Source organism: Nematostella vectensis, chromosome 3 (assembly GCF_932526225.1).
Source record: "Nematostella vectensis chromosome 3, jaNemVect1.1, whole genome shotgun sequence".
NCBI classification, from domain to species: Eukaryota; Metazoa; Cnidaria; class Anthozoa; order Actiniaria; family Edwardsiidae; genus Nematostella; species Nematostella vectensis.
The window spans coordinates 15267948-15284163 of record NC_064036.1 but is presented as its reverse complement, the minus strand read 5'-3'; the positions used below and the strand labels follow the sequence as shown (position 1 = coordinate 15284163).

The window sequence follows — 16216 nt, the reverse complement described above, 5'->3', positions numbered from 1 at the left end:
ATTAGAATACGAGAATTAGCGGCCAAATCCCAATTCTCAAGTACCACTTAAGAATGGACGCCTACTCCCCTTTCAGGACAACTTAGCTAAAATTAGAAACTTCTTGCCTAAGCAATTCCTTGCGGTCGTTTAAGATTTCCCCTGTAAAATGCAATAGGTTTACAAGACAAAATGCTTTTAGTTTTCCAACAAGTTGGCAGCTAATTAGTATAAATTATCTAGTATGTTCCGTTAGTTGCGTTACTTGCCGCGTGACAATTTACTTGGGCCCAAAACTCACGCATTCCGATGCATTCTTATAGCACGTGCGATTGCGATTGCATAACAATGAGCCGGTCAGTTCAAATTACTCATTGATAGAGCTTGGGTTACCTGTGCTTGATCCTCCATTATCCTCGGGGTCATCTCTAATATCGGGGTCACCGCGGATAGCAAGCCTCTAGGTTTCGCCTTGATTTTGTAAAAGGTCGCTATTTTGCTAAAAAACTTTTCTAATAAAAATTCGTTGGGACATACAGTAGGCAAGCAAACCGCACTCCCACTAGCCCTTTACGCTGTTCGCAATATAGTGACCGCCTTTGGCTATGTGCGTGATGTTGGTACCCACTCGCAAACGCACGAATTTACGCCTAAATTCTGGAATAGTTACGCTAAGGTCTGATCATTTGCCCTCCTCGTTTGCTTAAAATGCCGTATTTCGTGTTTTTAATAAGCTCATTGAGCCCGCTAGCAAGCGAAAAAAAACCCGTTCATATGGCGATCATGAGCACTAACGAATTAACGAAGGCTTTAGAGCGGAGAAAGGCACTAAACGGGCATTGAACCACGCACACGGCAGCGGGCCCTATGGATGCTAGCGGGCGTTACTCGAACGCAACGCTCGGCGGCGGGTCTTCGTGTGTTTCGGGAAACACGGGCGGTCGTTAGCGAGGAAAAGAGACGCTAGCAGGCTTTGAGGACGTGTCGACGATTGGACTAATCGCCCGCCAGCGGGTGGCCCGGGCAAAATCTACGTTTGTTTCGCTAGTGGGCACCAACATCGTGCACATAGCTGTGTTAGGCTTGAGTCTCTCTGCTTTTATGGCTTTCCATTTTTGCCGGTATAGAAACTGCACATGATAACCGAATTTCTTATCTTGTTGATATTAGGTCTAATGAACAGCGTGAACACCACTTACGAGACATAACCACAAATACGCGCATAAAATCAAGTTGTAATTCAACATTAGCTTGAGCATAAACATGTGCGTACAAAAAGGCTAGCCTTGTTTTTGCAGGCACATTCCTAAGGTCAGTACGCAGCTCTTGAACAATATCCGCACCTCGACACAAAGAACGAGAAGAATAGAGACAAAACAACTCCTTTGTAGAACAAAGATAATAGGAGACAAAGCAGCTGCGTACACGGCTCTGCATATATGTGTCAGAACTATAGGTGCATTCCTGTATTCCTATTTGACAAGCGGGAGGTGCTGCATGAGTGTTAATGATTCCATTTTTTTTATTCGCCCGTATGTCAGATACTTTCGCCTGCGGTTTCCAAAGTGCTTATATCCTTGGAGAGTTGTTAGCAGCGCTGTTTTAAACATCATCGGGATAAGCAATCTTTTAATCTTTGCAAGTTGCTTTGTGGCGTTCTTATGCATTCTTTCGGGATATAATCTTGGATATAATGTTGTTTCGGGCCTATACGTGACTATTGCTACCGACTGTCGACCACGCAACGCTCCCATCCCCGACACAAAGAACAGCTAGGCGGGTGACTACTGCAATGGCGACGTAATCAATGATCCGTTTTACATTGATTTTGAATGCCTGACTTCGCTCACAGTATCTTGAACTGAGGAACGTCTTAGTATCATTCACATCAAGGTGAGTTAATCCTAGGACACTACCCCCTAGCTCGTCTGTATGCCAATGTACAGTGTCAGTCATTTAAAAATGTTGCGCTACCCAGCGCTGGCCACTAAATAGAGAGACGTTCGAGGCTCTGGAACCAGAGTATGCTCAGGATAAAGATCTTCAAGGATCGTGTGCGAAGGTGTGAAAATAGTGCTAGTCCATGCCAATGGGCTGTAGATACCCCACCATACCAGGGGCCGTGTGGCAAGCAACATGGGCCTATTTCGAGCCTATTATTAGCGATTGACTGAATAAAAAGTTATTTCCGTGCAGCATTGCTAGATGTTAGATTAAAAAAAAAACACAATAATTCCTTAAATCACATTTGGGACTCCGTTGCCCCAAGAACGGTGACTTTATAGAGGTATAAGATCTTTAGGAAGATAAACTACGCTTTTACTAGATGTGGCTTTCTGACTCGAACAGTAGGTTGCCTTGGGTGAAAATATAGATTTAAGGCTGTTGGAAACATTCCGAAAGACAATTTAGATACCATTTTTAACTGTCTTTCCGATGCTATTTAAGAATTCTTAAATGTTGCATTAAAGTACATTTAAGTGACTTTAAGAAATCCTTAAATGTTGTTAGAAAGAACATTTAAGAACCTTCTTAAATGTATTTAAAAGTAATATTTAATCAATTTTAAGGAATCTAAAAATATTTAAATATCACCTTTAAACTGTTTTTAAATGCAATGAAATGTTCTAAAATAATATATTTAAGGGCATTTCGGGCAAGTCTAGGACCTTCTTATATGTAGCTAAAAGTAATGTTTAATCAATTTTAAGGAATCTTAAACTGCATAAATATCAGCTTTAAACAGTTTTTAAATGTAATGAAATGGGGCATTTCGGGCAAGTTAAATGTGTACTTAAATGTCAGGGGTATTAAAGTTCTTATAAATTCTCAGGTTAATATTCTGTGGTTTCTGTGTGATAAAATAGCCTCATTTCACCAGATAAGAGCCTACTACAAATCATAGTAAGTCCACAATACAAAACTTGCCTATCAAGAATTTTATTGAAATAAACACTATTTTATAGAATTACAACCAATCTTTTTTTCCAAGTTTCTCTGTAGCAACTATAACATAATTACAATATTTTTGTGTGTTCTACGTTATATAAGTTCTATAAATGAAATTAACAATGACGAAAAGTTTTAAACTTGTGTTCGCTGTTAGACCTAAAATAATATTCAAAAAAATAAATAAATAAGCTCAGTAACAAGTTCATATTTTTTGGCTTTTTTTCTAATTTTTCTATAAATATATATTGCAATCAATCTGCTAAAAGCAACTGAAACAAAATGGAAATTAAAATACACTATAAATATATAATATAACGCTCAATCTGATAAGACCAACTGTAAAAATTAACAATTACTGTACTAATACTGTAAAAGTCTCAACTAAGTTAGTGCTCATGATGACCTTTGTGATGTTCTGGGCGTTTTTTTCCAATGGTGGCAGGCGCTGCCAAGGAAGGGGTGAGAGGGGAGGTAGGGATGTCTCCCTTTTCCTCAGGACTTCCCACCTGACTGGGCATGAGGGACAAGGGCGGTTTGAAAACTTAAAGCTTCTTACCCTGCGCAGACACTTCTGCTGGGCCCTTCTAGTCAGGCCCGCCACATGCCTCCTGTTCAACTCTTGTTTCACTCTCCTCAAATCTTTTCTTTCCCAGGGGCTTCACCATCAAAAACACCCGGCTCTCTCCATCCTCCATATCCATCTCCCCACAGTTTCCTGATGACATAGTGTATAGTCCATAGTAATCACTTTCGCTCACTTTTCATTGCGCTCTGGCTCCTATTCAATCTGCTCCATCGCCTTGGCAATTATAGAGTTTCTGAATAAAAAAGGTAAAACCATCTTGAGTTCTTTAAATTTCACAGTTAACCTACACTTAGTTTATCCTTTGCTGCGACAAAAGTTGGTTCGCCGGTAGTAAAATGCGCAACATCGCCTTTGATTTTTTTTTTTTTGGCAAATGCTACCACAAAAGTTGTACGCTTTTGCTGCTCGTATTTTACCGTCCCTTTCAAAAGACTACATACCAAAGCAAAGCTAGAAATCTCCAGTGTATAGAAAATGTTTTTTGAGTTTCTCGAAAAAAATTCAAATTGTAGATCTAGTTAATAAACAAAGGGATTTGATTTTTTTAAAAGCTAAAAAAAAACGAAAACTTGAACGTAACCCGAATAGCCTACAACCCTCCTCCAATAAAGCTTGTTGATCCAACTTGCAAACAAGACACTATGCAAATAAGATATTCATTTCATCATCAGTAGTCAAATCAATCCTTGAATCACGGTAAAATTTAATCCATCCAACAACAAATATGGCTTAATTATAATTGTTGAGTATCGAACCATGGAGGGAAAGTGATAGTTTTTTTGTTTCAAATATTTATAAAACAAAACATAACAACAGTGTCACGCAAGTCGGACCGAATGCATCATTGTCATGTAAGCTTCAGCTGGCCAGACAATTCCCCATCACGAAGTCTTAGAGAGTCTTTATCTACTTCAAAATAGCTATTGGTACCTGGCATTCTGCGGATCGTTTGGTATTTCTTACGGCCTCGGCGCTCTTCGGTACGATTGCCGTTCTCATATTCACGCGACGGTCTGTTCCAGTGTTTACCTGCTCTTTCAAAACATCTTTCACTTGTTGCTACTCTTCCTTTTGTTGTCTTGTAATTAGTTGCTGTAAAATAATAGCCAAATTCTCGCTTTGCTTTTATACCAAAAGTGAATGAGCCTTGCTCAGTTTCGAGTGTCGGTTACAGTAACGGCGAAGACACGAGTATCACTTAGAATAGACTTCAGAGCCGTTCACGTGGGTTTTTCCGGTCGGTCTTTGTTATGCAGATGAAAGCTAATGATTTCAGCGCGATGCACACGTGAGGCTTTTGCTTCGATGTCAACAGATGTCAATCAATGTGACGAACTCTCTGACGCTTGTTAGGGCGCGCGCACTTTTTCAAATGAAGATTCTCACATTTCGATCTATTGAAAAAAGTTTTTTACATGAAATAAATGGAAAAGATGAAATAGCGCCGTCATCCTTGTAAATTATGCGGGGGAAAATTTGAACGTTACAATCATGAACGCCACAGAACATGCAATAAGAATAATTCGACTAGAGAAAATCGCCAAAACCAACGGGAAGGGTTTAAATGCCTTTGCTTCATAACTACGAAAAGCATAAAAGCAGATCGTGAACATTTCATAATGTTCAAGATGCGTTTAAACACGAAGGCGCGTTATAAAAGGGCCTAAGCCCCGCCCACATTTTTCAAATGGAGAGAAAGTCCAACATGGCGGCCGTTAACGTTACGAGCCCAGTCAAGAAAGAATGCCCCCAAATCTAATGATTTGATATCCAACGAATAAATAATTTCCCAAATGAAAGAAAAGATATGTTTGATTTGTACTTCAAGCCTTTCTTGGCAGCGAGAAATGCATATTTGTCTTAGAATTCGTACATTTACGGCGCGATTTCAAATCTCCCGCCTTTCCCTTCGACGCCATTTTTGGTATGTATACCTTCCCGACTCTCCTAAGGAAGGATTTGGTGAGCTTGGGCCCGCAATGACCACAGTCATTGCTTAGCAGTCTATCCGAAGGGATTGTGCTTGCAATGGGGTACAAACAGAGCTAAATTTTGCCATTCTTAGCGTGTTTAGAAAACATGTTTCGTGGAGCGATTTTGCCTCATTTCTTCGCACTTTTCTTGGCCGGTAGCATGATTCGTATTTCAATCAGACATTCGGGGAAATATGAAGAGCATATTACTCTGGAAAGAAGCACCTAAAATGGGGAGAAGAGGAAAGGAAGACAGGAAGAAAAGATATTGCAGAAAATAATATGTGTTTTTGTAAGTTCTGTACTGAAAAATAGCACACAACAGAGCAGGACATTAGAACTAAACATAAGCAGCAAACATCAGGTATAAAGTCAAGATACATCATATACATATTTTATTATCCATAAGTCACTTTACAGCTGTAGTGTAAGAGGACACTCAGTAAAACTTATACTAGTGAAACCATTATTTCTACTTTTTTGTTGCTGCAACAGGTGTAAAACAAAAATGCAAAGTGTGCCTATCTGCTGTTGTACATCTGTTCAAGAATTAACCAAAAATCCAAGTGTTTTGACATTTACCTGAGCAGGAAGAAAATTTGGTGTGGTGGGCAGGTCAGGGGATGTTGAACCCCCAGTTGACTTTTACTTCTTATTTGACAGGAAGTCAATTTGTCTTTATTATCTTTTTACCAAATTTAATAGTTGATCAATACATGTTTACCATGATCAGGCTTCGGCAACTGACCAGGTTAAAAGTAGGGCTTAGTACCATCCCAATAAAATCCCTACAAAGTAGGTTGGCTTATATGCCTATCCTCTATTCATAATATTTAATTACATCATCACAAAATTTCAGGACTAGGCTCGTAATGGAGTCATCTGTTAAGCTCATAATATACAAAAAAAGGTCTTTTGGCCTTAACAGTTTGAAAGAGTTATTGTTGCAAAAAGATCATTAAAAAAATACTCGACGTATATAATTGACCTAGTCGAATTCCATTAAGGTATGGTGCTCATCCCCAACCTTATTTTTTTCACATTTCTCACAAATCCTTAATTCATAAGGTAAATTTTTTATAGCGGCCTGTTTCAATTGCTAGTTTGTGTGCCGAGACACGCAATCTAGTCATAGATTGTCGGCGTCTAACATTAGCTTCTGAAAAAAAAATTTTTAGTTTAAAATTTGTCTTGATCTTGCAATAAGTGCGTAGCTTTCCACTATTTTGATTTAACTGTGCCTGGGTTCTCCAAAATGTTGCATAACTTTTATATAGTACTTTTTTCTATATTTTCCTAGGGTATGAATTTGTTGGCCGTCAATATCTATTTCCTGTAGTGTCTTTAAATCACACCAAGCAAATAGGGAATTGATAAACCTTACAGGGACATTAGATGTTGAAGAAAGGCTGATCTTCGCCGTTTCCCTCATTTGATTGACAAATGAGCCGATGCTTCCAATGGAAGCATTCTTTTATACCGCGCCTTCGTGTTTAAATATAGTAAAGTTAGTACTTTGTTTAAGAACATTCTTAAAGACACTTAAATTAAATACTACATGTAAAAACATTTAAAAAGTGACTTAAATTTGCTTAAATATACTACAATATTTAAGATGGGTGCTTAAACTGAACTTAAATTCACTAAATTTATCTAGTAAATGTTAAAAACATTTAAGAAACCATGTATAGCCTTGTAAATTTATATTTTCGCCCAAGTGCTAAAAATAAATGAGTGCGCGCGCTTGGTTATTTCTTTGAAATAGTTCCACTATCCAGAATTTTTTGTAAAACTTGGCATAAACAATTTTGAAGTTAAGGGCTTTCAAAAATGTAATTAAAAAATGGGGTTACCGAGCTCGTTTTCACAACAGAGGGGCATAGGATGACCGGTTTTTACTGATCGCGCGAGGAAAAATCCCAACTCTAAGAGCGTCTATTGTCTTTAAAAAAGTCCTGTTTGTTGAGCTGCCAATATCCGATCCCCTTAACAATAACCCCTAATAGCTATAGTTCAAAACAAATCACATTTTAGGAGTTCTCCGCACTAAAAGACACTGTTTTCGCCACTATTTATACGGTAAAAAACGCCATTTTGAAGTACAATTTTTTAAAAACTTAAAGAGAAAATAAACAAAACTAATAAACTTAAAGAGAAAATAAACAAAATTCTACTATCCAACTTTTTTCTTTCAGTATATCATTTTTCCTTATATATTTAACTATTTGAGCCAAAAAATGGTGGTAAACGACTTCGTTTTTCTGCCCAACGGATTTTAAGTAAAAAACGTGAGCCTTTCGCACTTAAAGTCCATATAACCTTTTAGAGTTGATAGACTTTGTCTTTATATTTTCATCTTCCAAATGATATGTGGTTCTTATGGACACTATAAAACACTCATTCGCGCGAATAACTCAAATCTGTAATATTGAGGTATTTTGGTCAACCTTCGGAAAAAAGGCCGTGCACTGAAAGGCCCTCATTTGTGCATGTCTTCTTAGTTATTGCTGAAAAACGTTGTGTGGTTACAACTTTTTCCGTCATCTTTATATCTCAACCTGGTAGTCAAATGATTGTTTAACTTCAGGAAATAAATCTGCAAAATTTAGCAGATATTTTTTAGTCTTTAAATTGTTTTTGCATTGTGCGCGCGCGCTGCATTCGCAATCAAGAATGGCGACATTCTCATTAGCGCGCGCTGTTTTTGAAACCTACAACAAAACGAAATTTCACTTTTTTCGCATACAATTCTCGACTTTTAAATTATTATTCGTTTCATTGTGGGTAGCATTGCAATGGAAAACAACCCGCCAATATTTTGTGGCATTGCCGTCTCTGAATTTTAAAGGATTTAAGGAAAATATGTTGTTTCAGATTTTCCCGCCAAAACTTGGAATTATTCACTCGATTCAATCTCCTTTGCCGCGGCCAGGAAAATTTTCAAAGATCTGTAGAAAATAAAAATGTCAATCAAATTCAATTCCCTTTTCAGAATTTGAAAGTTTATCTATGCTTTGTTTTGGCTAGATTGATATAAGTGAAAGTTTATAAGAACTTTAATACCGGAATATTCGAACAAACAGCGCGCGGCACTATGCGCAGAAAGGGGTGCGCAGTGCAATTCAAGGGAATAACCTATTTTGGGCGTAATTTTTTAGCATAGCATATAAAATTTCTGTGATCGATCAGGTTGTATGTAGACGTTCGCTGCATTTTATTTGTAATAAATATCGGTAGCAATCCTGTTATATTTGTAATTTTTGGGGCTCACAAGTAGGGGCAATCATCTGTATTATATGAGTGTCACGGCGTTTCCTAGGATCAGGCTATTTTTAGACGCGCGCGCACGAACGGGCGGGCCAATCAGCTACATTGACGTTGGTTGCGCGCGCGAGTGACGTGAGGCTGCATGCGCAAATTTCAGTTAGAAAGAATACTTTTTTTATCCATCATCCGTCGGTTTTGTTTGTCAACAAAAGAATTGCAAGCCAGAATTCAAATTCGAAGGCAAAGTTGGATTCATATTGAAAAAGAGAGCAACGGAAGTCAAAGAAGTACCGAAGAAAAAACATAGCTTTTTGTCTGAGACTGCGCGTGCAGTTGAGCTCAGCCAAAACGTCAACACAAAGGAAGCATCTGTCTGGCTTATCCGCGCGTCTAAAAATAGCCTGATCCTAGGAAACGCCGTGACACCTATATAGTACCAGAACGCGGGGAGGTTGAATGCCCCTACTTATGAGCCCCTGTTATTTCCAATATGAACTTGATGAACTTTTCAAATCTTCTCTGATCTCTTTTATGAATGTTACACGGGTACCCACTAGTAAGTTATAATAATAAGTTAACTTAGTTTAGACACAAATAGCCCTTTTCTGCTATTTCCTGCCAGTTTGCTATCCACTTCTTTTTTGTCTTTTAAATTAAGACGAAGCTATTTTTTTTTTGTAATCCCCAATATTGGAAAGCAATTTAACTAGTTTTTAGAAGTGCCGGCTTTTTGGTTTAGCACTAGCTGGCAGGAATCTCAATAAATGTACTGCCGTTGATGGTGGGAGGAAATTAAGCCATTGCTAAAGATACAAAATGTTAACCCAAAACAAGGGATGTAAACAAAGCACTTGTTTATTGTGTTTCCTTGTATGATTATGTCGATTTTTAGCATTGACAGGATATTGATCACTAGCTGTCTTCGTACATAGACCGACGAAGAAATGGACGCAATTCTTTGCCCTAATTAACTTCCTTTTTTTCATGTTCCGTCATAAAGTTGTCCATGTATAAAAGAGTTGACTCTAGGCAAATTAGCTGGCTCCCTGTTTGCATTCCCCTTACTAAGTACTTTTTTGCAAAAAGGAAAAGAAAGGTAGACAGTTGTATTAATGCTATAGAAGACAATAGTATCTTTTTAGCTTCTCTTTTAGTCTTTTGCCGCGTTCGTTTGTGTCGTCAGCCGGAGAATGAAAAGCTGTTAAAAGTTGGACAGAGTTCAAGTTAAACAATAAGCTAAAAATAAGCTTAAAAGTTTGACAGCTTTCCTAAAGCCAAGCGAAATGGGAGCTTGGGCAATCTGCAATTTAATTGAATCAAACAACTTGCAATTCCTGTTCCTTCAAGTGAAAATAAAGATATTTATACACTTTTTATAAGAACTTTTTTATAAGAACGTCCAGCCTAAGATTTCACCAAGTTTTAACAACATGCGAAGAGCATCCCGAGGCTTTTTTAGTCCTGATACGTTCTAAAATGCGGAATCAAATTGTGCTCATTATAAAAACCATAATAGATTGCCATTGATCATTTGTGTAATTCTTTTCCTAATTTGTTAAAGGGCTGTAACTACCTGTTGAAGTGCTCAAACAACGACCCTGAACCTAATCCTTAAAACACCATAAAATATTGAATTTTGTATATACAATCTAGCACACGGCGTAAATAGAAATCTCAAACACACTTGATTGCACGCTTGGGTATTCGTTGATATTCATCCATGTCTTCTAGCGTCGCTTCTTTCTCTGGTGTTTGAATTGATTTGAGTTAATAAGCATCACATATCGAGCCAACGATTGTTAATTTGTATCGTTTGCGAATGGCAGGCCAGATATGGGTATTAATTTATTCAGGGCTATATGAAGAGCCCCAATATCGAAAGGGTCTTTCACTGTGCCCGAGCTCACCAAGCAACTGCAAGTACACTACCGACTATACTAGTCTACTTTAGCTGCTTCAAATCTGAAGGTAAGTAAAGCACAAATAGAATAAATACAGGAAACAAAACGCGCCTTTTTTAAGAGCGCAATTTGCAGTTCCATATTAGCTCTCAGTTTTCCAATTTTTAAAAATCAATTTTTTGTATAACATTGCTTTAAAAGTATACTGTTCAACGTATACAAAACATTTAGAAGGAAGAAATACACAGGTTTGCCTATAGGTATACCTAAAACAATAATATTTTTCGTACATGATTAAAACTGTTGCTTTAGTTGGTTTAAGCGCGCTGCTAGTGTGTTTTGTCTTAATAAATGGTTGCTAAAATGATAAATTAGCTTCAACGAAATCTACTTAAGCTTCTTCGTTTTTGAGGTGCGTGAGGTGTAATAGTTTTTGTGAAATTTAAACAGAGTGTGCACTCTGTAACAAAAAAGGAAACGTTCCATTGATCGTCTATACTGCTACTTTCTGCCTTGTCACATGTTGTCAAATGAACATAGAACAACCGAAATTTTTAGTTTGCATGCATTTGCATTTGGAACGGCACTTAAAAAGAACGGCGTTTGGACTTTGTGCTATCGATAATCATCAATCAACATGGGTGATCACCATCTTTCATTTTTTGCGTCTTTTTAAAAAGTTATATCATGAAATGTTCGTATTACGTAATTTGCTATCAATTAGAAGGAACTTCTCGGATTTTCCTCTTGATAATATTTCCTTTTGCGTTGGCATTTTTACGCCAATAAAAAGAGGGCTGATTTTTTACGCAATAGTCGCTCTCTTCGTGTACAACTTATTCTTCTGTACCTTTTTTCATTTCAGTCATTTGCTAATGAAGACTTCAATCTCTTGTCATTGCGGCATTTTCGTTAATTAGAATCGTTAAATTTGATCATAACATATGAGCCTAAGTTCTGATGGTATTCTAACTGTTATGATTAATTGACGATTTAATTTCTAAAACCTATGGTTTGCGACTTTGCTGGTATAGTTTGGCGCGAATACAAAGACGGGACCAGGTCCTCGTATTCCGACGCAAATGACTCAATTTTTAAACATAAAATATTCAATATTTCATTTATTATTTACTAATGCAAGACCCAGCCAGATGAAAGTATCCTTTGGTAGCAATTAATAATGTCCAAATTGCACTATTCATTTTAAAAGAAGATCGTTTTATTGTCGAATTAGCAAGTAAGCTTTTACTATACTCTTTTTGAGAACACAGTTATAAAAATATGTCACGCGTAAATTATACCTGCTGTTTAGTTTACTCAATGCCAACGGTGCTTTTTCCTTTTTTTAGTTTCTTTTTGACGTGCGCCTTATCATACACACATGTATTATTCATATATTTGGCTTTCACCTGTTATGGAAATCACGTTTTTGGACGATGAGCCTATTGATTGACTTGGGACAAAATCTTCCAAGAGACAAAAAAGAACTACATAAAAGAATCTAAAATTGTCCACAGTGCCTTTTGAGAGGAGAGAGGATATAACTTTCCACTTGATAATATCAATACCAATGTTTTTTTGGTTTAAGGTTCAAATACTCTACCGTAAAAAAAAAAAAAAAAAATTGCGCCTAACCTTTGCATTGTACTGGCATTTTTTTTGCGCGTTTTTTCCCAGGCACTTTTGTTTTAGAAATTTTGAAAGGTTTTGATTGATTTTTTTTCCCACACTTCCGCGCATTCTTTCTATTTTGATACAAAAAACAGCTGAAAAAGTAACAAAAAATGTCCACAACTACAAAACTTAAGGACTTCGCTAAAACTTCATTGGGTCTTACATACGTTCAATACACAGTTAAACTTTAAAAGTCAAACATTGTTTTTATGTCATATTGACAATAGCAATAAAACGCAGTATCAGCACGTATAGAAAATGCATTGTCATGACTTTCGACACGATTTTCTAATTATACGTGATACCTGCCATATTCGCAATTGTGGGCGTGGTTTGTAAAATTGTGTGTATTATGCAATAGAGCTGCATATATACGTGGTACTGGACAAGTAGCTTTTCATTCCTGATTGGGCACCGAAACGATAGAATCAGAGGATATTTTCGTTAACAAACAAGATTATTCGTGGATCGTTCATAAGGTGATTTTCCTTTAAGGAATACACTGACTATGCTTAGAATCGATAGACTTTTATCTCAAACTTGCGACAATAGTTTTTACGCAAGATTCAGAAACAAGATTTAGCTGACTTCACGTTTCGCTCTTCACTTTACGTTTTTGTTGCCCTCGGTCTCATCTTCGTGGATAAATTTAACATAGCAAATGTGTTTTTTCCCTTTAGTTATGGACCCTAACAACAACATCCAGAAGACGATCGAGATCGACACCGAATCAGTCGCACCGGTTTTGACGCTTGGAAACCTGTTCAAACAGGATTTGAAGAACGCCAACATCTTATCGGCATACCCCACCTCCTTCGTGCAGAACTACCGATTCCTGAACGACAAGAAGTACAGAATTTTCGACTTGTCCAAGGAGGAGAAGAAGAACAACCCATTTTTGTACCTGTACCCAGGCCGGATCTGTCCGGTGGCGGGAGATGAGTTTCCCATTCTGATGGACAAGCAGCCGAGTGAGTCCCTTATCCAGCACTGGAAGCAGTGGCTGCCCGACTTCCCAGAACCCAACTTCAAGACTGTCGATGAAGGTAACTTGTTTAGGATGTTCATTAGTAAGCGCCGCGTTGACTATTCTCAAAAGCAGAGGAAGGTCGGCTGGCTATTTAATGCGTTCATAAAATACTTGCTAATTCTTTTCCCCCGTCCCCTTTGAATAATCTTCAATAATTTGTAAATCAGGCTTGCAAATTTAGCGTAGTGCTCACAAAGTGCACGCATTCCTGGCCGCGAATTTGCTCGCGATTTCAATTATTTATTTTCTATTTGCGCGCAGTATTTTGCAGGTGCTCGCATCGTATGCTCGTCAGTGCTTGCCAACAATTCGGTGACCCTTAAACCTCAGTACGCAATAACACTTTCCAACAGGTATGGATGACGCAGACCCCATCATCACCATCTTCCCGATGCAGAAGATCCCAGAAGAAAAGCACGCGGTTGAACCTGACATGCACTATCACATCCTGCTCAAGAGTGCCATCCCCGAGACAGGCGCACCATGTCCCAAGCACTTCTCCCCCGACGACGCGGTCTTCCCCTGCATGGTCAAGGTCAGTTAGGAAGAATCGTGGTTTGCGTATAGTTTTACTGCACGTTATTTCCTTGAAAAATGCTGAGAAGGAAACGTTAAAGGACCAAAACCTCCTACAGTTTACCATTTTCACATCCATCTTTTTTCCTAATCCTTTTACCGGAGGTGCCGTAAAAAGAGCTATGTTTCCTTGCCTAAAATCGCAGTATTCACGCATTTTTGTATAAGCTTCCCACCCTCCCTTTCCTGGCAAATTTATCAAATCCTTGCCGCGCTCCTATGAAGAGACTATGGAAGAGAAAATGGAGGAGAAGATAGAAACGGAGTCGTTCAAGCTTATGGAGGTAATCGGAAAAAAATAAAAAGGAACCGTTCCATCTTCAGTTTTTTCTTTGCTTTTGTCCCCATAACGCTGAATAAGTTTTTAAAAAATTCTCTGCCTCTGTTATATTTATAATTGTTTATCGTGTTAAACAGGTTGACCAAAGCTTAAGCGGTTACGGAAACTACGTGGTTTACAACCAGGAACAGCTTGATGATGCACTTCAGATTATCAAGGACAAATTCGGCAAAATCGCACCGTATGTCATCACAGAGTTCGTAGAGAATGTCACTGACACGTTCGGCTCTCAGTTCTACCTGACCAAGTCTGGGGAAATCCAATGGCTCGGCACGAACGTCAACCTACTCAAGGACTATGACTGGGTCGGCAGCGTGGTGGACTGGGACGTACAGGAAGACCACAAGAACAGAGTCTACGAAGATTTCGTGATCCCTGTGGCCGAGTACCTCCACTCGCAAGGGTACTTTGGGATAGCAGGCATTGACGTCATAACAAGTCCAAGCGGGGACTACCTTGTCGATCTCAACCCCCGGCTTACCGGCTTCACCCCGCATGCGCTGATCGCCCCATATATGGCAAAGGAAGGTCTGACGAAGTCTCTCTTCAAGGCCGCTGACCCGCATGACTGCACCACGGAGGAGTTACTAAAGCGCGCGAATTTCATCAACGAACAGAGTGAAGGTCGCATCGTGGTTCTTTTCTCGATGGACGTGGAAGAGGGTTGCATCGCGGCTATTGTGGCATTTGGTGAATCCGTTTCGTACGTCGAGTCGCTGTTCGATTGTCTCAGCTGCGAAAAGCTAGTCAAATGAACACCTGCTCGATAATCAGATTTTTACTTGAGACACATATTTATACAATCAGAAAAAGGTTTTTAATGTGCTTTTTATAGACGAACAACTCAAACGCAGTTCGTCACCACTTACCTAGTACAAACTTCTGTCTCTGACAATTTTCCAGAGATATTTTACATTTGCTCCGGAGTTTGGAGATACATAAACTGCATAAAGATTTTTCGAATCGACATGAAGTTTTGTGCCGAGTAAGTAGCAAAACATTGTTTTATTATATTTTATCTCTCATCGAATGATTTTGCTACATAATGCTTTTTTAAATTGAAAAACAGCCTTGTTATCATGAGGGATGGTCATCGCAGAAGAATTGTATAATTTTCGTAGAAAAGATTGAACTTTACCCATGCATAAAGGAAATATTTAATGGTATATTTATTATCCAGTAGACCAGAGATATTATGAAGATCGAAATCATCGAATCAAATCTCCACATGCTTTTTATTCGCCTCGTTTCGCGTATCGAGTATTGGAAACGTGGAATCGTTTCGAGTATTGGAAACATGCTTCATGTAACTTGTGCGTATCAGTGGGGCCCGCAATACAAGCAGACTTAGCTTCAGCAGCAAACCTTTCACGGATGGTCCAAAGAGAAAACAAAATGTCTTTTACCTTAAACTTCCCTTTACCATTTTAAAGGGCTCCTTTTTGCGTTCTGATGTAACAAAATTTTCGCGGTTTATTAATTTCTTCACAGAATTCACAGAATTCTAGGGTTTAAATCGGTTCAAAACGGTTTGGAAATGTCCAATACTTTATAGACGCTAGAGGGGGTTTTATAAAATCGGCGGACCTCATAGGAATCAGGTCCGTTGATTATGATGGATGGGAATCAAATTCAAGAGTCATCGACTTATGACTTACTGTAAGTTGTCTTTGAATAATATCTTACACACATAGTGAGTCTAAGGTAGCTGTAATAATAGATTCACTATATTATGGGTAAAGTTCTTGAGAAAATATTTTACATTATACTTGGTTTACGACAAGAAAACGATTTTATGATTATGAACAATGTTATCGTATTTATTGTACTAGGAATACTATTTTCCTGTCAGAATATGTACCTAAAGTTCAAATGATTTATAATAAATCAAGAAATCCAAAGAAATCGAGTTGGTGTGTCTACATACATGCATCACAG

At 38.2% G+C, this 16216-nt stretch overlaps 1 protein-coding gene and 1 long non-coding RNA gene across 4 annotated transcripts; one reads left to right on the top strand and one right to left on the bottom strand.

The window, feature by feature from the left end:
- The first annotated feature begins 1455 nt into the window (after positions 1-1455).
- On the top strand, positions 1456-16179 carry LOC5522277. 3 transcript variants are annotated; one of them, XM_032367465.2, is made up of 4 exons: positions 1456-1872; positions 13013-13378; positions 13716-13897; positions 14356-16179. In XM_032367465.2, exons 2-4 carry the CDS (start codon positions 13015-13017, stop codon positions 15031-15033), a joined length of 1224 nt encoding a protein of 407 aa, XP_032223356.2. In that variant the 5' UTR covers positions 1456-1872; positions 13013-13014; the 3' UTR covers positions 15034-16179. The 3 variants fall into 3 exon arrangements, with proteins under 3 accessions (XP_032223356.2, XP_001641907.2, XP_032223357.2); XM_001641857.3 differs by lacking the exon at positions 1456-1872 and adding an exon at positions 10584-10725; XM_032367466.2 differs by lacking the exon at positions 1456-1872 and adding an exon at positions 12693-12811.
- Positions 3159-4843, bottom strand: LOC125561173. Its single transcript, XR_007307187.1, has 2 exons — positions 4448-4843; positions 3159-3749 (listed from the first exon to the last, which is right to left on the bottom strand). It is a non-coding gene; the product is annotated as an uncharacterized LOC125561173 (long non-coding RNA).
- Positions 16180-16216: the final 37 nt, after the last annotated feature.